The sequence below is a fragment of the Carcharodon carcharias genome, chromosome 29 (genome assembly GCF_017639515.1).
Source record: "Carcharodon carcharias isolate sCarCar2 chromosome 29, sCarCar2.pri, whole genome shotgun sequence".
NCBI classification, from domain to species: Eukaryota; Metazoa; Chordata; class Chondrichthyes; order Lamniformes; family Lamnidae; genus Carcharodon; species Carcharodon carcharias.
Genome location: NC_054495.1, coordinates 3,972,031 through 3,998,326, shown reverse-complemented (window position 1 = coordinate 3,998,326; position 26,296 = coordinate 3,972,031). Strand labels below are relative to the sequence as shown.

The 26,296-nt window shown below is 49.9% G+C and overlaps 1 protein-coding gene across 1 annotated transcript; it reads right to left on the bottom strand.

Annotated features, from left to right (window-relative positions):
• Positions 1 to 1,402: 1,402 nt before the first annotated feature.
• LOC121271114 (interferon-induced protein 44-like) lies at positions 1,403 to 12,585 on the bottom strand. The gene is made up of 7 exons (XM_041176880.1): positions 12,396 to 12,585; positions 12,225 to 12,315; positions 11,893 to 12,094; positions 11,305 to 11,442; positions 5,146 to 5,308; positions 4,960 to 5,057; positions 1,403 to 2,532 (listed from the first exon to the last, which is right to left on the bottom strand). The coding sequence occupies exons 1-7, from the start codon at positions 12,403 to 12,405 to the stop codon at positions 2,368 to 2,370; spliced, it is 867 nt and encodes a 288-aa protein (XP_041032814.1). The 5' UTR covers positions 12,406 to 12,585; the 3' UTR covers positions 1,403 to 2,367.
• Between the last annotated feature and the right edge of the window lie 13,711 nt (positions 12,586 to 26,296).

Below are 26,296 nucleotides of genomic sequence, written 5' to 3'. Positions count from 1 at the left end.
CTGTCAGTGATTGACAGGACAGTTATTGAGAGATCAGTGTGTCAGGCATCAGTGAGTGAGGGGTCAGTGTGTTAGGGGTCAGCAAGTGAAGGGGTCAGTAAGTGAAGGGGTCAGCAAGTGAAGGGGTCAGTGTGTCAGGCATCAGTGAGTCAGTGATTCAGGGGGTCAGTGAGTCAGGGGGTCAGTGAGTGACAGGACAGCCAGTGAGGGGGCTGTGTTAGTGGTCATTGTGTGAGCAGGTCAGTGTGTTAGAGGTCAGTGAGTGAGGGGGTCAATGTGTGAGGGGTCAGTGAGTGAGGGGACAGTAAGGGGTCAGCGAGTGAGGGGGTCATTGAGTGAGGGGTCAGTGAGTGACAAAATATATGGACAGTGAGTGAGGGTCAATGAGTGAAGTGTTAGTGTGGAGGGTCAGTGTATGAGGGGTCAGTGTATGAGGGAGTATCAATGATTGAAGGGGTTACTATGTAAGAGATCATCGAATGAGAGGTCAGTGAGGGAGGGGTCATTTAGCAAGGGTGTTGGTCAGCAAGCAGTTCATTCAGTGAGTGAGGAGGTATCAGTGAGTGAGGGGGTCAGTATATGAGGGATCACTGAGAGGTCAGTCAGTGAGGAGTCATGAGTCTGGTCATAGTCATTGAGCAGCTTGGATAGTGAGAGTTCAGTCAGAGAGGGACCAGTCAGTGAGGAGTCACTTAGTGGGGAGATTAGAGAGTGAGGGAGTCAACCGGTGATGGGGTCAGTGAGTGATGGACCAGTCAGTGAGGAGTCAGTTAGTGAGGAGGTCAGTCAATGAGGAGTTTCAGTCAGTGAAGATGGGTCAGTGAGTCAGGGGTCAGTTGGGAGTGGATCATTGAGGGGGCTCAATGGGTGAGGTGTCAGGGAATGAAGGGGTTCAGTGAGTGAGGTGTCAGGTAGTGAGCGGGTTCAGCGGGTGAAGTGTCAGGGAGTGAAGGGTTTCATTGAGGTGTCAGGGAGTGAGGGGGTTCAGTGAGTGAGGTGTCAGGGAGTGAGGGGGTTCAGTGAGTGAGGTGTCAGGGAGTGAATGGATTCAGTGAGTGAAGTGTCAGGGAGCGAGGGGGTTCAGTGAGTGAGGTGTCAGGGAGTGAGGGGGTTCAGTGATTGAGGTGTCAGGGAGTGAGGGGGTTCAGTGAGTGAAGGGTCATGCTGTGATCAGGGTGTCTGGGCTCACTGCTTTCTGTGCTAAGAGATTATGAACAGTCAGTGACATCCTGCTGTATGCAGAATGTCCTCAACTAATTTCGCAGAGTTCAGCAGATTCTCCTGTTTCTGACTGGGATGAGAATCCTGCTCTGAGACCCAGCTGGTGTGTTTACTCTTTAGAACCTTCAGTCCATTACATTGAGGAAACACTGATCCTCGGTTCAAACTATTCGATCCAGAATTGGAATTCAAACTTTTTATTAAATTCCATTAAAAAGATCGTTTACTTCCACTTCTGTCATGATGCCTATCTCACTCCGACTTACAAAACATTTTTTCTTATTCTTTCATGGAATGTAGGTGTAGTTGGCAAATGCAGTAGACCAAACTGAAGGAGCTGCAAATGAAGCGCTGTTTCACCTGAAATGAGTGTTTGGGCCCTTGGATGGTGAGGAGGGAGGAGGTAATGGGGCATTTGTTGCACCTTCTGTGGTTGCATGGGAAGGTGCCGTAGGAGGGGGATGAGCTGTTGGGGATGATGAAGGAGTGAACCATTGTGTCACGGAGGGAACGATCCCTACAGAACGCTGGGGAGGGGAGATGATGAGGGGAAGATGTGTTTGATGGTGGCATCATGCTGGAGTTGGTGGAAATGGCGGAGGATGATCCTTTGAATGCGGAGGCTGGTGAGGAGAAAATTGAAGACAAGGGGGAAACTTTCATGGTTCTGGGAGGGAGAGGAAGGTGTGAGGGCCGAGGCACAGGAAATGGATTGGACACGGTTGAGGGCCCTGTCAACCACAGTGGGTGGGAAACCTCGGTTAAGGGAGAAGGAAGACATGTTAGAAGCTTTGTTTTGGATCGTGGCATCATCGGAACAGATGCGATAGAGGTGAAGGAACTGAGCGAATGGGATGGAGCCCTTACAGGAAGCAGTGTGTGAGGAGCTGTAGTCGAGGTAGCTGTGGGAGTCAGTGGGCTTGCAATGAATATTGGTGGACAGTCTACTACCAGAAATGGAGACAGAGAGGAAAGGGAGGGAAGTGCTGCAGATGGACCATGTGAAGGGCATAGAGGGGTGGAAATTGGAATCAAAATTCTGCCCAATGGATTTTCATGTTGTGTCATTTAAGGTGAACTCAGTTGGTCACTATAACAGAGAAACAGGATTTGTTACACAGTTCTATGTAAGATTAGGTGTAATCATTATTTTGCTGTTCTGAGGAATTCATTTATGTTTCTGACCATATTTTCCAATGCGTGCAAAATGAGCACACATCTGGTCTGATCTATCGTATCGCCCTTCCATTCATTCGAAATGGCAAATATGCTGCGCTTCTCCATCCCAGTTTCTTCTGACAACTTTGCAAACTAAGAGAAAAAGGAGAGAGAGTGAGAAAGAGGCAGGTTATAAAAATGATAAACTAGTCATGCCTATCATATTTCTGGATCATAAATCTGAACTCTGACTCAATGGAAAAACAGGCTATCTGGTCATTTACCTAACTTCTATCCATGGGAGCTGCTGCACACAAATTGTCTCTTGCGTTTTCCATATTATAACAGTGGCTGTACTTTATTGGTTGTCAAGAGCTTTGGGACACCCTGAGTTGTGAAAAGTGACACATACAGACCAGTCTATACAAATATGTGACAGCCAATTTCTGCATAAACAGCAAATGAAGTAATTAGAACCATAGAATCATAGAACACTACAGCACAGAAAACAGGCCATTTGGCCTTTCTAGTCTGTGCCGAAATATTATTCTGCTAGTCCCATTGACCTGCACCTAGTCCATAACCCTCCAGACCTCTCCCATCCATGTACCTATCCAATTTATTCTTAAAACTTAAGAGTGAGCCTGCATTTACCACGTCAGATGGTAGCTTGTTCCACACTCTCACCACTCTCTGAGTGAAGAAGTTCCCCCTAATGTTTCCCCTAAACCTTTCCCCTTTCACCCTAAAGCCATGTCCTCTCGTGTTTATCTCTCCTAATCTAAGCAGAAAGAGCCTACTCACATTTACTCTGTCAATACCCCTCATAATTTTGTAAACTTCTTTCAAATCTCCCCTCATTCTTCCACGCTCCAAGGAATAAAGTCCTAACCTGTTTAATCTTTCCCTGTAATTCAACTCCTTAGGACCTGGCAACATCCTATAAATCTTCTCTGCACTCTCTCAATCTTACTGATATCCTTCCAGTAGTTAGGCGACCAGAACTGCACACAATACTCCAAAATTGGCCTCACCAATGTCTTATACAACCTCAGCATAACATCCCAACTCCTATACTCAATACTTTGATTTATGAAGGCCAGTATGCCAAAAGCTTTCTTTACAACCCTGTCTACCTGTGACACCACTTTCAGGGAATTAGGTATCTGAACTCCCAGATCACTTTGTTCCTCCGCACTCCTCAGTGCCCTACCATTTACTATGTATGTCCTACCTTGGTTTGTCCTTCCAAAATGCAACACCTCACACTTGTCCGCATTAAATTCCATCTGCCATTTTCTGGCCCATTTTTCCAGTGGGTCCAGATCTCTCTGCAAGCTTTGAAAGCCTTCCTCGCTGTCCACAATGCCTCCAATCTTAGTGTCATCAGCAAACTTGCTGATCCAATTTACCACATTGTCATCCAAGTCATTGATATAGACAACAAACAACAATGGTCCCAGCACAGATCCCTGAGGCACACCACAGTCACAGACCTGCAGTCTGAGAAGCAATCATCCACTACCATTCTCTGTCTTCTCCTACACAGCCAATTTCGAACGCAGTTTGCAACCTCTCCATGGATACCAAGTGTCTGAACCTTCTGAATTAACCTCCCATGTGGGACCTTGTCAAAGGCCTTACTAAAGTCCATCCACAGCTTCATCTACTTTCTTGGTAACCTCCTCGAAAAACTCTACAAGGTTCGTTAAACATGACCTACCATGCACAAGGCCACGCTGACTATCTTTAATCAGCCCTTGGCTGTCCAAATAATTGTATATCCGATCTCTCAAAACACCTTCCAATAATTTACGTACTACTGACTTCAGGCTCACTGGCCTGTAATTACCTGGTTTACTTTTGGAGCCTTTTTTAAACAACGGAACAACATGAGCTACCCTCCAATCCTCCGGCACCTCACCCGTGGCTAAGGACATTTTAAATATTTCTGCCAGGGCCCCTGCAATTTCTACACTAGTCTCCCTCAAGGTCCAAGGGAATATCATGTCAGGCCCGGGGGATTTATCTATCTTTATTCGCTGTAAGGCAGCAAGCACCTCCTGCTCTTTAAACTCTATATGTTCCATGACACTACTGCTTGTTTCCCTTCCTTTCTTATACACTATGCCAGTTTCCTGAGTAAATACTGATGCAAAAAAACTGTTTAAGATCTCCCCCATCTCGTGAGGCTCCACAAATCCACAGCCTGACTTTTCAGTGTACAATGAGGGATAAATATTGGCAAGGACACAGGAGAGAATAGTAACATGAGATCTTCCATGTCCACCTGAGAGACAGATAGAGCCTCAATTAAGCTTCTTACTCAAGTAATGGCACTTCCAAAATGCAGCATTCCCTCAGTACTGCATGGAGTGCCAATATAGAATTTAAGTTCATGTTTTTGAAGTGGGATGTGTACCCACACCCTTTGACTCAGGTGAGAGTGCAACCCACTGAGCCACCCTTGAGAAGGTCATGAATGTTCGACTGGCTGCCTGCATTCATTCAGAGTGAGAGGTCTCAAACTAAATCCTGCCTCCTGTACTGAATGCATTTCAGTAACTCTAATCCAGTTACCTTCTCCTGTAGTGCCTTGTATTGATAAATGTAACTATTGTCTTTCTCTGGTATCCCTAATTGGTCAAATTTGGTCCCAATCACAGTCCTGTAAATATCTGAAAAGAGATTTGAAAATATGAACGTTAAACATGAAACTGAATAATAACAAAGGTTATATCGGCAGAAATTAAAACAGAGACTTACATTTTTGTGCCACAATGGTTTGCATGTCCTTAAACTGTATCTTCATATCCCCAATGAAGTTGTCTATCGTGCTCAGGTCAACAATGAATGCGACTCCATGAATTACATTTTCCGGAATGACTTGATACTTGCTATCATCCAAATCAGGATTGAAATTGCACAACTATAATAAAGAGCAAAATGAAATAGTTATACTAATAGCCACCAATGGCACAGAGGTTTACCAAGGCTGAACACTAAGGCAAATGTTTATTGGTGGGATTCCCAGGTCTATCAGACACAGCCCATTCACCTCATTCACCAGTGCTACTGAGATCCACATTACTCCTATCTCAGCATCAACTTTAGATATCAGTCAGGGTTTCTCTCTCTTCCTCCATCAAACTCTAACTTTGTCTCTTCCTCTCCTGCTCTGTACTTTGCGCCATTTCATTTCCTTCCTATGTCATTTATCTCTTGGTTACTCTGTCGCTGTGTCTAATCCTTGGACTTTGTGCAATATTTCTCGAATACTCCATTCCTGTGTTATTTTTGAACTTCTCTTTATGTTTTACTGTCTCGGTGTGTTACTCTGGGACTCTACTCCATGTTTCCTGGTTATTCTGTTCCCGTGTGTTACTCTGTTCCGTGTCTTATTATTAAAATATTTTAAAGTGGCTCAAATGGTTAGGATATCCAAACTCCCCTTGCTCCAGTGCTTTAGCCAGAGAGTAAACATGGAGAAAGGGTGAGAGTGGGGAATGATTTTTGTGTGTGCGTGTGAACAAAAAACAGTTTGGAAACTTGAGAAGAGTGAGGATTAACATCCAACTCAAGAGATGGTTCATACCAAGATAAGAGACTAGATGCTAGGAGACCCACCTACCTAACATACAAGGTCATAATTTCATTTTATTCTTCGTCTCATCCGACGCCTCAACAAGAAACTTTTTCTCTTTCTCTCAAGTGCTAAGGAACGCAAGCTCCAACAACTCATCGACACCAACACCCATCTAGGACCCTCCACCCCTGCCTGTCCCTCCGTCCCCACCCCATCTTCCAATCCCAGCCCCATATTCACTATACCCACTGACCTTCCCCTCTCCGATGCTGAATGTTCAGTGCTCAGCAAAGGACTTAGTTTCATACCCTTACACCCTCATCTCAATGAATTTCGGGCTCGGCACGATGCTGAACTCTTCTTCCGCTGTCTTCGTCTCCGGGCTCACTTCTTTGGGCAGGAGTCCTCTCCCCGTTCAACGGATCCTTTCACCCACCTCCAATATTCTCCCTCCACCTGGACCCCTCCCTCTGGATTCTTACCTTCTCTTGATCTTTTCATTGAGAACTGTTGGCGCAACATTAGTCGTCTCAATTTCTCTGCTCCTCTCACCCAAACTAATCTCTCTCTCTCTGAATTTACTGCACTCCATTCTCTCAGGTCCAACCCTGACATTGTCATCAAACCCGCTGACAAGGGTGGTGCTGTTGTTGTCTGGCGCACTGACCTCTACATCGTGGAGGCTGAGCGTCAACTCGCAGACACTTCCTCCTACCTCTCCCTGGACCATGACCGCACCACTGAACATCAAGCCATTGTTTCCAGGACTGTCACTGACCTCATCTCCTCTGGGGATCTTCCTCCCACAGCTTCCAAACTGATAGTCGCCCAACCTCGGACGGCCCGCTTCTACCTCCTACCCAAAATCCACAAACAGAACTGTCCCGGTAGACCGATCGTGTCAGCTTGCTCCTGCCCCACAGAACTCATTTCTCATTATCTTGACTCCCTTCTCTCTCCCCTTGTCCAGTCCCTTCCCATCCGTGATTCCTCTGACACCTTACGTCACATCAACAATTTCCAGTTCGCTGGCCCCAACCGCTTCCTCTTCACCATGGATGTCCAATCCCTCTACACCTCCATCCCCCACCAAGATGACCTGAGGGCCCTTAGCTTCTTCCTCGAACAGAGGCCCGAACAATAACCATCCACCACTACTCTCCTCCGTTTGGCTGAAGTTGTTCTCACACTGATCAATTTCTCCTTAAACTCCTCTCACTTCCTCCAAATAAAAGGTGTGGTTATGGGTACCCGCATGGGCCCCAGCTATGCCTGTCTCTTTATGGGGTATGTGGAACATTCCTTGTTCCAATCCTACTCTGGCCCCCTTCCATAACTCTTTCTCTGGTACATCGATGATTACTTCGGTGCTGCTTCATGCTCTCATCGGGACTTGGAAAAATTTATTAATTTTGCTTCCAATCTCCACCCCTCCATCATTTTCACGTGGTCCATCTCTGACACTTCCCTGCCCTTCCTTGACCTCTCTGTCTCAATCTCTGGTGATAGACTGTCCACCAATATCCATTACAAACCCACCGACTCCCACAGCTACCTCGACTACAGCTCCTCACACCCCGCTTCCTGTAAGGACTCCATCCCATTCTCTCAGTTCCTTCGCCTCCGTCGCATCTGTTCCGATGATGCTACCTTCAAAAGCAGTTCCTCTGACATGTCCTCCTTCTTCCTTAACCGAGGTTTTCCACCCACGGTCGCTGACAGGGCCCTCAACTGTGTCCAGCCCATCTCCCGCGCATCCGCCCTCACGCCTTCTCCTCCCTCCCAGAAACATGATAGGGTCCCCCTTGTCCTCACTTATCACCCCATCAGCCTCCACATTCAAAGGATCATCCTCTGCCATTTCCGCCAACTCCAGCATGATGCCACCACCAAACACATCTTCCCTTCACCCCCCACTATCGGCATTCCGTAGGGATCGTTCCCTCCGGGACACCCTGGTCCACTCCTCCATCACCCCCTACTCCTCAACCCCCTCCTATGGCACCACCCCATGCCCACACAAAAGATGTAACACCTGCCCCTTCACTTCCTCTCTCCTCACCGTCCAAAGGCCCAAACACTCCTTTCAAGTGAAGCAGCATTTCAATTGCATTTCCCCCAACTTAGTCTACTGCATTCGTTGCTCCCAATGTGGTCTCCTCTACATTGGAGAGACCAAACGTAAACTGGGTGACCGCTTTGCAGAACACCTGCGGTCTGTCCGCAAGAATGACCCAAACCTCCCTGTCGCTTGCCATTTTAACACTCCACCCTGCTCTCTTGCCCACATGTCTGTCCTTGGCTTGCTACATTGCTCCAGTGAAGCCCAACGCAAACTGGAGGAACAACACCTCATCTTCCGACTAGGCACTTTACAACCTTCCGGACTGAATATTGAATTCAACAACTTTAGGTCTTGACCTCCCTCCTCCATCCCCACCCCCTTTCTGTTTCTTCCCCCTTCCTTTTGTTTTTTCCAATAAATTATATAGATTTTTCTTTCAACTATTTCCATTATTTTTAAATATTTTTAAATCTTTTATGCTCCTCCCACCCCCACTAGAGCTATACCTTAAGTGCCCTACCATCCATTCTTAATTAGCACATTCGTTTAGATAATATCACCAACTTCAACACCTCTGTGTTCTTTTGTTCTGTTGTCTGCGACATCTTTTGATGATCTGCTTCTATCACTGCTTGTTTGTCCCTACAAGCACATCACCCCCCTCCACTTCTCTCCCCCCACCCAAAACCCTTCCCCCCTCCCCCACACACCTTAAACCAGCTTATATTTCACCCCTTCCTTCGATTCACCTAGTTCTGTTGAAGGGTCATGAGGACTCGAAACGTCAACTCTTTTCTTCTCCGCCGATGCTGCCAGACCTGCTGAGTGTTTCCAGGTAATTCTACTTTTGTTTTGGATTTCCAGCATCCGCAGTTTTTTGTTTTTATCAATAGGTTAATTATATTAGGTGATTTCAACTTTCCTAACATTAATTGGAATAGACATAGTGTTAAGTGATTGGATGAGTGGATTTCTTGAAATGTGTACAGGAGAACTTTTTAGGTCAATATGTAGAGGGTCCAATAAGGGACAGTGCAGTGCTGGACCTAATTCTGGGGAATGAAGCCGGACAGGTGGCTGAGGTGGTGGTGAACATTTTAGTGATAGCGACCACAACATGGTTCTCAAGCAAGTTGATATAGGGAGTGACAAGGTATTGGAGGTGTTGGCAGGCTTAAAAGTGGACAAATCCACTTTTGATGATAGAGGAAATGGCTGACTAATGCAGGATAAAAGCATCATGGCTGCTGCCAGGAGAGCAGCAATTCACCAATATAATGCTCTGTGCATGGTCACACAGCAGCTCAAATTAAGGGACCAGTACTCTTTGCCACTTCAGTACATCAACTCATTGAAATGCAAAAGCTGCACAGCCATGAGTGTGTACTTGATGGTTCCCTGCACCAATGGGAACCCTGCTACCTTGGAAAGGTCACATGCTTGCTCCTCCTGCTTCAAGACAATGAAATCTCTTCTCCCGGTGTCCTGAGCCTCTGTGCCCTACTTCACATGGCGATGCACTGCAAAGGGTGAGATATTGGTGATGGCACTGGCTCCAGCCTGGAAGGATCATGAGGTGTGGAAATTGAGGGCAATGGTGACCTTCCTGGGCACTGGCAGAGCCATCCACTGGAACCAGGTTCAGGTAGAGGAGGTGACATAGTGCATTGATCACCTGATCAGTGAATTGTAACCACCTCAGACACTGCACCAGGTTAAAGTGAAGGTAAGAGAAATGTTCCCTGGATACCTTGGGTGGATGAGACTTTCGATTGAGAGCTCCCCTTCCTCCTCACTCTGCACAATCTTCCCCTCTCTGCTACCTGTGCTCCTTGTCCCTGTTGTGCTGGAGCCTAAGCGAGACTATCTGTAACCCCCATGTGTGATACGAGGCATTCTGCTCACAGGCCATCAAACAGCACTGAACTCCATGGAAAACTCCAGTACCGTTCTCTTCTGAGAGCTGCTCTAACAATACTGAACACACTAACTCTACAGCAGCAAAAGCAAGTCAAAAAAAATCACCTGTAAGTCCCATACTGATTCCTTTAAATAGCACTGGTTCGCGCCGGGGCCGGGCAGGTGGAGGGGGGCGGTGGCGGAGAAGGTTGGCGGGTGGGGGGGGAGGGTGTGTGTGGTGGGTAGATGGTGGTTGGTGGGTGAGTCCCTTGTGAAGTTGGGTGCGTGTTCATTTGAAAGTGTTCAACATAAAACATTGACAGCAACTGTGAGGCCCCAAATGGCAGGGCAGGTCAGCATTAGGTGCTGACTGATGTCACAACCTCCCCACCCTACATACTTCTGGTATGATACACTCACACTAGTGCCCTTCCAAGCTTGGTGTGCCACGCCGTAAGTGACCAGAGGTGGATCATCTGCCATTTTCTGCAAACCCATTGTGCTGAACCAGTGGCATTAGAAAGCCCAATTTTGTAGCCTTGGCCTTTTTTCTCTGTTTCTTTATTACTCTATGTGCGATTCTTGGACTTTTCACTGTTTCTTTATTACTCTGCACCCTGTAAGTTGCTCTTGGATTTTTCACTTTGTTTCTTGAGGACTGTTATTTTGTGTTACGCTTGATGTTTCTCTATGATTCCCATTTACTCTGTTCTCATGTTGGGTTTTTCTCAGTGTTTTGATTACTCTTTCTGTGTTGCTACTGGATTTTTTTCATCTTTCTATTGCTCTGTGTTGGTCATCAACATTTCACCCTATACCTGTATGCTGCTGCTGCAGCCATTTCTATATGTTCTTAGTCCCTCTGCTATCATGTGTTACTCTTGAACATTCTTCTATTTCTTAGTTACTCTGTCCCTGTGTTTCTTTTGGCTTTTTCTCAGTTACTCTGCCGCTAGGTATAACTAGGACTTTTCTCTGTGTTTCCTTGTTACTTTGCTCTTGAGCATTATTCCTGTATTTTTATTTATGCTGCTCCGTACCTGTGCACTCTGTCCATCTTCTGCCCCTGTGGTTTACTTTACAACTACCTGAGAGGACAGACAGAGTCACTGGTGTCTCATCTGAAAGACAGCCTCCCTACAAGGCAGCAATCCCTCAGTACTGCACTGGGAACATCAGCCTAGATTATGTGCTCGAGTCCGTACAGTGGGGACTCTAAGAGGTGAGAGTACTACCCCTGGGCTCACGGCTGAAGTATAGGAAAATAAATTTCATGCAAATATTGTTCCTTTTACACTCCGAGTGGTTTTGTGAGTTTAATGAGAACCTGAAAAATGATGCACCTTAAATGTGTAAAATAGTTGAGGAAACTCACATTGGTTTTTTCTGGCACCCTTCCTTCCAGGATCATCTTTAAAATTTTCTTTGCCTTATCTGCATCGTTCACTGTGTTCCAACCAGCTGTGTCCCAAAGCTTTAGTGACTTAGCAAAATATAGCCTGTAGGATCTGAGCTGTTCAGGAGTTAAAAAACATAAGTAGATTTAGGGATTTGGTAGTTTAGTGGTTATATTACTGGATTAATAATTCAGAACACAGCAGTTCAAATCCCACCATGGCCAATTAAGCTTAAATGCAAACTGGAAATAATAAGATGACATTATGTGAAACTGTCATTAAAACACAACCGATTCACAAATGCCCTTTAGAGAAAGGGATCTCTTGTCCTCACTCTGAGTCTATGTGATTCTGGCCCCACACTGACGTTGTTAATCCTTAACTGCCTTCTGAAATGGTCTAGCACGCCACTTAACCGTATCACGCCTGCTGCCAATGGATCAAGAAGGTCAACCCCCATCTTATCGAGGCAACTATAGGAAGAGATGGTCAATTAATAGCAGCCTTGTCAGTGATGTTAATAGCAATACACTTGATTGTGGAAAAAAAACCGAACGAGAGATTACCTCGGACGTGAGAATTTTTGGATTCAATCCAGTCGGGACACTGGTTATCGTTTTAGATTTTGGATCCAGAGCTGAGAGGATTGTATTAATGGTGGCTGATTTACCAGCCCCCACCAAGCCGAAGAGTAAGATGTTTATACCGTCCCCACACCCGTTGGGAGGGTTGTAGTCCCGCAACTTGCTCCGAAGAAATACCAGGGACCTTGCAGAGAGAAAAAAAAACAGGACGGGAGAAAAGAGTAAGATCTCAAGGTGAAATTGTTTTCAAAAAGATAATAATTTACGTGAGGTTGTGACCGGCCTGGAAATTTTTTGTGATCAAAGCAACTTACCTTGCATCGATAGTGAGACGATGAACGTCACCCTCCTCCGAGTAAGCGGGGTTAACCGAGGAAGCGGAGTCAGAGGAGAAAGGAGAAAATACTGAAATGAGAATTGAATGTATTAAATACCTTTAAATATGAAAATGGAGTCACAGTAACAGTGTAAAGTCGCTAACTTACAGCCTCCCATGTCTGAATTCACAGCGCAATTCTAAACTGCGACTGTGTCCAGTTGTGACATTTCAAGCCGATTTCTTAGTTTCACTTTCTGTTTTCCAATGTTAGGATTGGTCACTGCACAAACGCTTTGAACAGAGAGGCAACTGCTAAAACATGTCGTTCTCTTTTATAACAAATCCTTCCTCCCCTGCTCAAAGGGTGGGATTTTTCACTGGAGTTGGGCACAGAGTGGGCAGAGGTGGGAATGGGCTCTTCAACTCCCCACTCTGCCCAACCATCCCAGGATCCCTACCTTGAAGGTGATTCCATAGCAATTATATTTATTAGGAAATCTTTGGAATAGGTCATTCAAAATGCTTTTTCGTTTTCACCAGGGCAATTATTGAATCTTACAACACAGAAGGAGACCATTCAGCCCATCATGTCTGTGCTGGCTCTTTGAATGAGTGGACTAATTTAGACACACTTCCTTATAACCTGGCAAATTAGTTCTCTTCAAGTACATGTCCATTTGCCTTTTGAAAGTACCAATGAATTCTGGTTCCACCATTATTTCAGGAAGTGTGTTCCAGACCCGAACCACCCACCTCCCACAACCATGTTAAGAATGGCTCCTCATTTCCCAGATAGTTTGTTTCCTGATTATTGTAAATTTATGATCTCTGGTTAAGGATTCAGTTGTCAGGAAACAATGGATGGAATCTTCCCTTCCCGACATCAGTGAGATTCGTGGCAAACGAGGGTGGAAAATATGGTGGGGAATGAAAACATGGTTTCCCGACAGCAGGAAACCAGGTCATGATCGCCCTCCCCTGACGTTCATGGCCGGCTGATGGTGGGTCGAGTCTCCCACTGAAGCTCGGCAGGAACCCACTTTGCATCTCATGCATGCTCATTAAAACCCAACAGACCTGAATTGTGCACTCCCACCACATCTTCCACCCTGCCAGTGGGAAACTGCGCCATTCAATAACCCAACTGGACCCTCGTGGTGAGGCAGAATGTTAAAGGTCTTACATTACACTCCATGCTGTCTGCACCACTGGAGCTGGCTGCGGGTTTGGTGTGCGCAGAAGACACAAGGGGGGAGGTCCAGTGGAGATAAAGTGGGAAGGTGATGGGTGCAAGACAAGAAGGTTGGGGTCCAGAGGAGAAGAAGGGGGAGGTCCAAATGTGAACAAGGGGGGTGGTCTGGATAAGAAGAAGGGGTGGTCCGGATGAGAGCAAGCAGGGGGCTCTGGAAGAGAACAAGGGGCTGGTCTGGATGGAGTGGAGGGGAAAGGGCATGAAGGGGAAGGGGAGGGAGGGAGGTGTGATGGGACCAGAGTATGTTTCAGAGGGAAGGGTCAGTAGAGTCAACATTGGGATCATGGGGGGAGAACTGTGGGTGCTGGTGATATGAGGGGATGGTGATTGTGAGCGGGGAAAGTGGGACAGTGTAGGGTGGGAAGGTCCAGATATGCCGAGTATAGATCTCATTATTGAGTGGGACAAGGATGGTAACATGGATCAGAGGAGGGGGGAAGATCAGGGTGGGCAGAGGAATGGTGACTGGGGTCAGCTCAGTGGGGAGGTAATACACATGCAAATTAACAGTGTTAGAGTCCAGGGTGATCGGGGGGGAGGCTCAAGGGTAACTAAGGGGAAAGTTAAGGGGAACCAAGGGTAACGAAGGGGAAAGTGTTTTGATGGTGGTGGGGTGGGTGGTGGGGGAAGTTGGTGGGTGACAGGAGGATGGGTAAAAGGTGGTGGAGATGCACCATCCTGAGACAGAACCAACTCGAGACAAAGGCAACGCCCAATGTCCAAGTGCAAAACATCACTGGGAAGGAGGGTCTGCACAGGTAAGTGCAGTTCATGTTCAGCACAACTGGACAACTAAAGGGAAGCCTGAATAATCATGTGGAGTCTGTATGAGAGCTTTCTCATTTGTTACTCCTCACTATTTGGTGAAGGCCACATGACATCATGTCTGGCCCAGAGGGTTCTCATGACAACGGGATCCCAGCAAGGTGTAGAGTTGCTGTTCGCTCTGCGTCATTGACCATTTGCTCCAGGAAGAGTTGAGGAAGAAGGGGTGAATGGAGGGAGGGGCTGCCTACAAGGGGCACACAGGTAAATGGCAGCCAACTGATGCCTGCAAACCTCCATCCTCCCAGGGGTATGTACCCGCCTGACACAGGCTCATGTGGTTAGTCTTTCCGTTGTGACTAGGTCTATTCCCAGAACCTTGAGGATTGTGGACACCAGCTGATTATTTTGTGAGTGGGAAGCTTCTCGCATATGGCAGTTATCACTCTTGTCAAAGAGCAAAGTCTCCATGAGCAGCCATGCATTAGGAGGAGGAAGACCCATCCTTGGTCCAGCCCTGGAAGGGGTGCAGTGTGCACAACCATTAAAACTAGCAGCAAGAATGAATCCACCAGACTTCCAATTGGTGCAAAATAACACTTTTCAAAGTGTAAAAACTACTTACAATCATTGAACAGCCATGCCACCTGTGCTCTTTCAATACATTTTAATTTTCCTTACTCTACCGCTACGTCTAGGTGCATCCCCGACATCCACAGCAGAGGTGGAGGCAGCCTGCTGACTACTGTGCCCTGTTGTCTGTGATGACCTTGGTGGGCGTCCTCTGGAGGGCCAAGGTGAGGAGAGCTCCAGCCTGATTTGGTTCTCCTGCTCAGGGACAGGGGCATCTTCCTCGACCTGAGGAGCTGGAGCTGATGGGGTCACAGGAGTGGGGGGGGGGGTTGGGAATGGCTGGACAACGTTGGAGATCTGTAGGTGGATGCCCCTGGGCTGTCTGCGTGATGCTCCACCTCCCTTTGGGTGCCCAAGGGCCCCACCCTGACTCCTTGAGGAGAAGGTGTGCCTGGAGAGAGACTGAGGTGCCCTGCCCCCCCTCTCATGTAGCCACTGCGAAAGATCACCTATGTCTACAGGAACAGAGTGCAGGTCCAGGCGCATCTTTGGCAAAAACTGGGCATTCTGCTGGACCAGGTTCTCCATGGCATCTGCCGTCTTCCCCATAGAGACTTTGATGTGCTCACAGGTCAGAGCCACTACATCAGAGAGCATGTAGATGGACTCCTCCATCTCTTGTGCCACTCTATTAAGGGTGTCGAGCAGCTCTTCCTGATGTTTCCCCTGCATCTCGCTGATACTCCAGCTTCCTCTCCATGGCCCCTTCCAGAGGCTCATCATCTGTCTCAGACTTAGCAGGGGCCTTTTCCCCAGCAGTCCTCCGAGTGCCTGAGGCCTTGGTGTGCAGCAGCAGCCCGTATAGGAAATCCCTCCGTGCTGTGCTAAAGGATACAGGGGGCACTCTGCGAGGTGACTCAGGTTGTGGGGCACCGGCTCCCGAGGGAGGGTTCGGGGCTTGGGGCCAATGTGGAATTCTGTCCAAGCAGGGGTACACTCAGATGGAAGACCACCGCGTACCTGCGCCACCTCCAGGCCCAGTATGACGTCGGGGCCGAACACAACATCCTAAATTCTTAAATGGACACTGGCCGCAAGCCAGATGTCCACGGACACGCGATGCGCCAACTCTTGCGGAAGCATCCAGCCCACTCCTCTGCCACCTAGCACGTCCTCAATGCTAGTCACCCTGGCAGCCACAGCCCTCCTCTCCGACAGCCGTTGAAAAGGACAGAGGGTCGGATTCCTGAGCAGCAATTCCCTGATGATAGCCGCTACTCCTGACAGGGGAGAGCTGCGTCATGAGGCGACCATGTTCCAGACTTTGATCATGTCCTGGTAAAAGATGGGCACCGCCTGCAAGGGAGCCACGAAGGCCCCTCAGGTCTATAAACAGGGGCTGCACGTCATAATTCAGACTGTGCACCTGGCAGAAGAAATACGTCACCAGGGCAAACCATCTTGGAGGGGTCTCGACGTAAAAGTATTGCTGCAGGGCCTGAAAGTGGAAGGTCACCACCTGGGTGCGTAGGCACACCAGCGCCTGACCACCCTCCCTAAGCGGGAGACTCAGAACCTCAGCAACGACCTAGTGCAACCCTATGTCCCAGAAGAAGTCAATGAGCATCCTCTGGATTTTTGTGACAAAGTCCAGGGGAGGGGCCAAAGTGACCAGCCGATACCACAACATGGCGGTAATCAGCTGGTTTACGACCAGAACTCGAACCCAATAAGACAGCACTCGGAGCAGTCCTGTCCAGCGCCGGAGGAGCCTGTGGCGACTTTGGTCTCCAGCTCTTGCCAGTTCACCGGCCAGAGATGGACCCCCAGGTAGAGGAGGCTGGTCCTGCTCCAGGTGAAAGGCCTGAGCTCCTCGGGTAGGGGATCCATCTGCCATGGAGCGACCAGGAGTTCAGAACATTTACCCCAGTTGATCCTGGCAGAGGACCTGCAGAGAAAACCTCCTGGCACTCGCTCATCCTCCGCAGGTCAGTCGGGTCGGTGAACATGAGGAGCACGTCATCAGCTGAAAAGCCCACCCTGATGCCTGGCCAGCGCAGAACCAATCCCGACAACCTCCTCTGCCAGAGGCACAGGAAAGGCTCCACGCAGATAGAATACAACTGGCCAGACAGGGGACAGCCCTGACGCCCCCCTCTCTCACAGCGAAGGTGCACCATCAGGGACCATTTCCCAATACTAGACACTCTGCAGCAGCGTACAGAAGTCAGATCCAGGCGACGAAATGTGTCCCGAGCCCAAATACTCGCAGAGTCCCGAATAAATATTTGTGACCCACCCTGTCGAACGCCTTCTCCTGGTCAAGAGACAGGAAGGCGCTCGATAGACCAGTCCTCTGGGAAAATCGGATAATGTCCCGGACCAGATGGATATTATCAAAAATGGTGCTTCCCGGGACGGTGTAGGACTGGTCAGGGTGGATCATGTGGTCCAGTACGGTGCCGAGCCGAGAAGACATGGCCCTGGCAAAGATTTTATCATCCGTGCTGAGGAGGGAGACCGGGTGCCAGTTTTTAAGGAGGTGGAGATCCCCCCTTCTGTGGCAGCAGGGCAACGACCGCCCTGCGCCACGATAGGGGCATCTCCCCAGTTGCGATACTCTCCCCCAGGACCCCCGCGTAGTTGCTCCCCAGGACGTCCCAGAACGCCCTGAAGAACTCCACGGTCAGCCTGTCCAGCCCCGGGGATTTGCCCCGGGAGAGACCGTCGAGGGTGCCGGTCAGCTCCCCCAGACTTATAGGGGAGTCAAGCTTTCCAGCGCCCTCCGAGCCGACCTGCGGCAGGTCCTCCCACAAAACTCTGTGAGCATCCTCGCTGGGCGGATCTGGAGAGAACAGGGCAGTGTAGGAGGAATTAGCAATGGTCCTGATGCTCTCCGGATGGGAGACAAGGGATCTGTCATTGGCCCACAGGGTAAGGAGCTGCTGACAGACCCCGTGCCTTTATTCCAGTGAGTAGAAGAAGGGGGAGACGTGGTCCAGGTCCTGGGGGAACCAGATCCATGACCTCACGTATGCGCCGTGAGACCTGACGAGTTGCAGGTCCCGCAGTGCGCCCTTCTCTTCATACACCAGCCGCAGGGCCGGGTCTGTGTCGGGCTGATGGAGACGTGTCTCCAGGCTGAGCACCTCCTTCTCCAACTCCTCAACCCTGGATTTCCACCTCTTCGTCAATCCCCCTCCCGTACTCCTGACAGAAGACGCGGACGTGAGCCTTACCCACGTCCCACCATAGCCTCAAGGACGGGAAGCCTCCCCGCTTTCTTCTCCAGCCGGCCCAGAAATGACCGAACGAGCCCAGGAACCCCTCGTCCTCCAGCAGAAGGTTGTTAAAGGGCCAGTACGCGGACCCCGTCCGAGCGCAGAACGGAGCGAGTTCCGCCCACACCAGACGGTGCTCCGCGCACAGCACCCACCACACAGAAGCCACCGGAACACAGGACATGTAAGCCTTAGAAACATAAAGGCGGTCGAGTCTGGAGGCTCCGGCTCCATGTGACATGAAAGTGAAAGCGCTGGAGTCAGGATGGAGATTTCGCCAGACATCCACCAAGTCAAAGGACCCGACCAGGTCCCGCAACGTACTCACACCTAGCGTGCGGCGCTGGGTACCGTGACAGTCCCGGGCCTCAAGGGTCCAGTTGAAATCCTCCCCCCGCACCAGAGAGGACAATGCACTCGCCAGCGTCAATGGAGCCCAGATGAGTGGACACTTCCTCAAATCAGCTCGCTTGCTGCTGCGCGTCCAGGGCAGCGTACACATTCACAAAGTGAAGCGCCGCGCCCCCTTGGCACATAGTAAGATGCAGCAACCGGCCTGGCACCGGCTCCTTGACCCCCAAGATCTCCGGCTGAAAATGCGGGGCCAACAAGATCGCCACCCCACCAGAATTGGAGGCTGGGTGACTCATGTAGACCCCACCTCGCCACTCCAGGAGCCACGTAGCTTCGTCTCCCGGAACGGTTTGGGTTTCCTGCAGCAAGCACACCGCATACTTCCCGTCCTTGAGGACCGAGAAGTTCTGGAACCTGCGCTGTGTGTCCCTGCTGCTGCCGTGGATGTTGAGGCTGGCAATGATAGTCTTCGTTGTCAGAAATATGTGCTACCATCACCCAAAATAAAAGGAGGAGGGAACTTTTTAAAGTCTTTGTCTCCCTCAGGAGCCCAGCGAGAAATGTGTGGACCCTCCTCTTAGCGTTCCAGTCCAACATGGGGGCCTTTAGTGCCTCACGGGTGGACCAGAATGCCAGCGGGTGTGAATGCCACCTGACCAAGGCCAACTGGACCCTGCCTCGACGACCACGATTGATGGCCTGAAAATCCCGGAGTTCCCCAATGGGGATGAGCGGGGAGTCGACAGCAGGCACCAAAGCCCCCATCATCTCACCTCACTCCAATGACTCTAGGTCGTTGGTGGTGCTCACTGTCAACACCCCATCCTCCTCCAGGTCGTGGCCTCCAGCTTCCGACCCCTCCCCCGCATTGAGTACGGGAGCTGGTTCGGAGCTGCCAGCTGGCTCTACCTCCAACTCGATCCCACCCCCAGGATCAAAGCTAGAGGGCTCCTCTCTGGCCCCCTTCTTGGCTCAAAGCCCCCACTCCCCATCAGGCACTGGGTCATCCGGAAAATGCCCTGGACCTAAGATGGTGGCGCCTGGCGCTGAGGGAGGCCTTCTTCACCACTGCCACCCAATGACCCAATTTTAGGGGCTAAGAAGGGATTGCTGATGATGGAAATGATGATCCTCTGGGCGGTGGCCTCCAAAGGGTCCACCGTCAGAAAGGTCCCGCCCACGGTGAGCCCCTTTTCCAGGGCCAGGTGCACCGCTCGGTCCTCAAGAAAGTCACGGCTTTACCGTAGGTTTTCAAGGCTGCGACGATGGCCGAGGGACCGACAACCCCAGCCATCGCCTTCACGCGTGCCTCGATTGTCTCGATTTAGGGGTGGGTGTCGCTCTTCACCTCCAGGACCTTTGTAAGGAGGCGGAAAGGTGGCAGGGCCAGGGGAGAAGCAAGGGCCACAAGAGCAGCTACACCCGCACAGGTCTCCTTAGGGGACCCCACCACCGGTGTCAGCACTGCCTCCACATGTGTCTAGGAAGGCTCGGCTACAAGTAACTGTTGCAGCCATAGGGGCTGAGCCAAACCCGCCCTGAGAACTAAAGGAAGCAATATCCCTGCCCGGGGAGAAAGAGATGGCACAACCTCCCCCCTCCGGGATGACTAAAAAACAGAGGGGAGAGGGGTAAAGGACAGGGAGACACAGGAGGGAAAGGGTAAAGGGTCAGTGGGTGTGTCTCGGTGGAATGGAGCCTGGCTGGGGGCCTTGATGTTCTTCCAGTTGGGGGGAGGGTGATGTCTTCACCAGGCAGCCAGTCCTGCCTGGCAGACAGGAGTTAGCCCTGTTTCTCTTCACCAGGCAGCACCAGCTACCTGGACTGACTTGGCTGAAGTGTGGAAGGGAGGGGGGGGTGGGTTGGGGGGGTGGGGGGCGGGGGTGGGCGCGGGGTGGTGGCGGCGGGTGGGGCGATGGTGGCTCCCAAGTCTCCTTAACAAGTCTTCTACCCTCCCCCTACAAAAACACACAACCTTCTTTGGCCACCACTGAACAAAAAAGCCCAGACACCCACCTAGGGTGTTAAGTCACCCAGTCTTTGCCTCCTGGCCTCCCTGTCCAGCAGTTGCAGCAGCTCTCTCTCTTGCTCTCTCTCTCTCTCTCTCTCTCTCTCTCGCTCTCTCTCTCTCGCTCTCTCTCTCTTGCTCTCTCTCTCTCTCTCTCTCTTGCTCTCTCTCTCTCTCGCTCTCTCTTGCTCTCTCTCTCTTGCTCTCTCTCTCACTCTCTCTCTCGTTCCCTCTCTCTCTCTCTTGCTCTCTCCCTCTCTCTCAACAGCAACAGCAGAGCAGGAACAGCCACACTGCATATCCAAAAACTGAAGGAATGCAGCAGCCAACACCCAACTCTTCCAACTCTCAGACTGCAGCAGCAGCAGCAATCGAGCTACAGCTGAGAGCAATTGGAGAGAATTAGTTTCACAGCCTGGGCAGCGTTAATCACTTGTACATACCGCTCACTATTGCCAATAAATTCTCAAGAATGTCTCCCTGTGGCTCCTTGTTCTGATGAGCAGTGTTCTTGTCACTCAGATGTGAAACCTTTCAGCACAAGATAAAGGCAAGTGTCTCAGTCCAGGGCCTTATCCCTGTGCTCTGTGCAGCCTTCAGACCCCAGTGATGGTCCAGCCTCACACTCCCTGGAAACATTACTGATGCCTGCACAAGTCTAGCAGCTATGAGGGTCTCCCAAGCATGCCTGCCTCAGCTAGCCAGCGTGATGGCCTCGTCCCTGTCATCGTCCCCTCCGAGGACCTCCTCACCCTCATCCCCGTTGGCTTCATCCTCATCGGAGGAGAGGGGAGACGTGCAGCTCCTCCACCTCTTCCTCAGCCAGCTCCTCTCCCCAATGTTGTAAAGGGCACAGCAGATGATGACAATGTGTGACACCCCCTGCGGACTGTATTGCAGGGGGTTCCGTGACCTCGTGGATGCATTTGTGGCTGGTGGTTTGTGATACCCCACAGAGGTCACCTGTGGAGCCCTGAAAGGAGCCACTGGCATAGAAACTGAGCACCACGGTCACTCTCATAGCCACTGGCAGTGATGTCCTCCATGTCCCCTTGGCACCAAGCCCTGCAGTAAGTGGCAGATGTGAGTGACCAGATCCCTAGACATGCGCAGTCATCGGCGACACTCTCATAGAGTCAAAGAGTTATACGGCACAGAAACAGGCCCTTCAGCCCATCGTGTCCAAAGTTTCTTCTATCTGCCCTATCGATGCCCCTCATAATTTTGTACACCTCAATCAGGTCCCTCCTCAGCCTTCTCTGCTCTAAGGAAAACAACCCCAGCCTATCCCATCTCTCTTCATAGCTGAAATGCTCCAGCCCAGGCAACATCCTGGTGAATCTCCTCTGCACCCCCTCCAGTGCAGTCACATCCTTCCTATAATGTGGTGACCAGAACTGCACATAATTCTCCAGCTGTGGCCTCACCAAGGTTCTATACAACTCCAACATGACCTCCCTACTTTTATATTCTATGCCTCGGCTAATAAAGGCAAGTATCCCATATGACACTGGTTGTTGGTCATCTGCAGGGATAACAGGTGGTGTCTATAGACCCTGGGCGTCGATAGGTTCCAACCAGCCATGGCTCGCTGTTACCCCTGGGCAGTGTGTGTGGGAGCTCCTGCTGTCCCTTCTTCCTGATGTTGCTGCTGCGGCCTTTACATGGCCAGGAGCCTCAGCCGCTCTCTCCTCCATCATCTTCGCTCTCTGTAGGCCATCAATAATGCAGAGATTATTACCTTTGAGGTTCTGCTTTCTTAATTTGGTACCTAGCATCTCATACTGACTATGCAGAACCTTCTTTCTTGTCCTGTCTATGTAGTTGGTACCTACATGGACCACAAGGACTGAATCTTCCCCTCCCACTGCAAGTTCTTCTCTGGCCCTAAGCAGATGTCCCAAACCCTGGCACCGAGTGGGCAACATATCCTTCCGGACTCTCACTATTTGCTGCAGAGAACACTGTCAAATCCCCTCACTGTACAGTCCCCTACTACCACTAAATTCCTGTTTGCCCCCCCCCCCCCCGCCCCACTTGAATGGCTTCCTGTTCAATGGTGCAATGGCCAGTCTACTCATCCACCTTGCAGACCTCGCTTTCATCCACACAGCTGTGAGCACCTCAAACTGTTTGGCAATTGTAAAGTCTGAGGCTCCTCCACCACTGTCTGCTCGGTCCCTTTAACTGCCTCACTCATGGTCATATCCTTCTGCCGCTCACTACTGATCAAAACAGAAGACCCTATTCTAAGAGCATGTGCCCCCCCCCACCCCACCCCGGCCACCCCCCCATGTTGCGCAGTGTCTACAGTTCTCAACAATCCTGATCCGGAATTCCTCTAGCTGCTTACACTTTTTCCAGAGATGTTTGTCATGGGTCACTTTGGCATCCAAGAGCGTCCACATTCCACAGCTGCAACATAACACCTGTCCTGCCATTGTTACTTATATTATTTAGTTAATTTAATTTTTCACTTAATTAACTTAGAATAATTCCTATTCCTTTTTCCCCACGCACCAAATTCCCATGTGAACCTAATTCGCTACTTAGCCTCTGTCTAACTCCAGTATAGTTGCCGGTCTCCTCGCACACCCCTTACTGATCATGCAGTTTGAAAAGCCTGCCTCTTTTACAGACCCTCTGCTGAGTCACTAGCTAGTTTAGCTTCCTGCTGCACTAAGTAACACCACTTGAACCAACTGCTTTCAGGTGATTGACACTCCACTTCTCTGTTTAATAAGCTAACCTAACTTACTTGAAAGTTAGTACTGTGTCAGATCTCGATTCTTAATCTATAGTTAAAATCTGAAAAGAACTTACCATGTGAATCTAATTCACTACTCATTCAGTCTCCGTCTCACTCTGGCGTAATCGCCTGTCTCCTCACATGCCCTGAACTGATCTCAGCCTTGTCCATAGCAGGGAAAATGCTGTTACACATTCTCCTGAATCATCTACCACCTATCGCTGAGGAAATCCTCCCATAGACACGATGTGGCTTCAGACCTTGCAGAAGAACCTCTTACATTGTCTTTGATCCCAGACAAACACACGAACAATGTCGAGAACAATGACAGGAATTCTATCATTGCATTCATTGACCCAACCAAATCATTTGACCCAGTAAATCGCGAGGGTCTGTGGATTGCCCTCCAAAGGTTTAGATGCCCCAGGTAACTTCATCACAATCCTGCAACTGCCTTATTATGATTTGACTGTGAATGGGAGATCTGCCACAGATGCTTTCACAATCCGGACCAGTGTCAAGCAAGACAGTGTGATTACAATCTACCTGACAGTACCCATTCACCTCATCAAAGATTAACTGCCCTCTGCTTTCATTATTAAGTACTACCTAATTTGAAAACTCCTTAGCCTCAGTCTCCTCTGTGCCAAAAGTACCCTGAGCACCATAGGCATACATGACTGCATTGTCGTTGCCCATTCTGCACCAGATTTGCAATACACCCTTGATATCTTCAATTCTGCATACAAGAATTTTGAACTGTCCTTGAATGTTGCCGAAACAAAACACATAAATCAACCCACTCCTGGTCACCTCCCATATATGCTGCAGGAGAGACTCTGAATTATGTGGAGCATTTCCCTGTACACTACACTGGACCTCACCATTATCAGTTGTGGCCCCTTGATTTGAGGATGACATTGATTCTGGGTCGTGTGTTGCTGCCACGTGTCTTCAAGTGACTGAACAGGTCGATTCTCGACCCAGAGATCTTTGGGCACATGGGGCAAGACCTCCCACGAGGTAGTGAGTTCCGGAGTGCAGGATATGCTTCCTTTTCTTCCCTTCCCTGTCACCACTCTGCCTCATCATTAAGACATTTGAACTGAAAGTGCAATGCAGCTTGATGGACAAGTTATCGCCACTTTGAATGATTGGTGGAAAGCTGCTCCCAGTCATTCTGTTCCTAGCAGTCCCTCAAAGTGAGGACGACACATGCCATAGAGCCCATGGCAAGAGCTTGTGCATGGAGTCTTTTAACATGAGGATGCTATTCCATTGCAGATATCATATGGGTCTGGCTGTCCAGGAAATGGTCCCGCTTTTACCACCTGCCATAGGTGTATCAGAAGAATTTCCTGGCTGATACTCAACCTCCTTGGCCTCGCAATGAATGCACCTTCATTGGCCATCCAATCCTGGGGTGGGACTCAAAACTGGATCTTCTAGCTCAGCGGTTGGGACACTACCCACTGCGTCATGAGATCCCCGTGCACCAGTCATTAATGTCAACATTGCTGTACTTCAAGGAGAGCTTCAGAATGTCATTAAATAATTTCCTTTGTCCTCCCCTGGAACACTGGCCATTTGAGAGTTGAGAAATCAAGACCTGGCAGGAGAGTTAGATTTCAGCCATTGGGACACAGTGCCAGCCTATCGAATGTGATTTTGCAGGAGATTTGCATGAATGCTTATGCAGCTGGCTTCAAGGGGTGACAGGGGCTCCCACATAGGCCGCTGAGGAGCCACAGTGAGCCATTGCTGCAACCTAGACCTAGAGTCTATAGACAGTGTTTGTCATTCCTGCAGATGACCAAGAACCAGAGTAGGCGAAGACTGCGCATGTCCAGGGAACTGGTTGCAGGGTTTGGCACGATGAAGACATGGAGGGCATCCACTGCCCATGACCATGAAAGTGACTGCAGTGCTCAATTTTACACCAGCGGTTCCGTTCAGGGCTCCACGGGTGATCTCTGTCACATATTGCAAACCACCACACACAAATGCATCCATGAGGTCAGGGATGCCATCTTTGCGAAAACTCACTACTTCGCCCAGGATTGAGAAACCAGGAGGCAAGAGCTCTGAAACTTGCCCGATCTCAGGTTTCCCACAGGTACAGGGTGCCTTCGACTGCACTCACGTGACACCCAGGTCTCCATGGCAACAAGCAGTCAAGCATGTTAACCACAAGGGCTTCCATTCACTGAATGTGCAGCTGGTGTGTGACCACCACAGACGCATCCTGGAGGTCTGCACATGGTTCCCAGGGAGTGTCCACGACTCCTACATCCTCAGTCGGTTACAGATCCCTGACATCTTCCAGGGTCCACAGAAGCTGCAGGAATGGCTCCTTGGGGATAAGGGCTATCTACAGAGGATGTGCTCGATGACACATGTGCATTGGCCTCAGGCTGCAGCAGGGAGAAGGTACAATGAGGCTCATGCTGCAACTCGCAACTTGGTGGAGCAAACCTGCGGAAACCCATCGGAATATTGAGAAGGAGGTCCTGGTGCCTGGACCGGTCTGGTGGAACCCTGCAACATGGTCCACAGAGGGTGTCACGCATCATTGTCACCTGATGCACCCTTCGCAACCTGGCACTGCAACGTGGAGAGGAATTGGCTGAGGAGATAGAGGAGCTGAGTCTCTCCTCCGATGAGGAGGGCGTCGACGTGGATGAGGGTAAGGAGGTTTTCGAAGGTGATGATGACAGGGATGAGGCCAGACGAGTCAGGCCTGCTCGGGATGCCCACATAGCCTCAAGATTCTTGGAGGATGATGATGACATCATAGATCCTCACATTGCATCAGTGGACGTTTGACTCCAATAGGCTGATGGCAGGGCACAAACCCTGTGTAGTAAGGCTCCTGTCATCGAGATGCAGCGGAGGTCCATAGTCCCTACATTCCAGGAGGATGATGACAACATGCAATGGGGACGCTCCATAGATCCTCACATGGTTTACGCGAATGACTGACTCCTGTCTGTCTGATGGTGGATCGCTTGCGCTCCCTGAACAGAGTCATATCATGGAGATGCTGCGGGGAAACCTTAATTCCTCCTGATCCTATGGCATCCTT

Excerpts from the sequence above, each read along its gene's own strand:
- LOC121271114 (XM_041176880.1), bottom strand. Across the intron at positions 5,309-11,304 it reads GGGTGCCAGAAAAAACCAAT|TTGTGCAATTTCAATCCTGA; the intron begins GTGAGTTTCCTC and ends TCTTTATTATAG. Across the intron at positions 5,058-5,145 it reads AACCATTGTGGCACAAAAAT|ATATTTACAGGACTGTGATT; the intron begins GTAAGTCTCTGT and ends ATCTCTTTTCAG.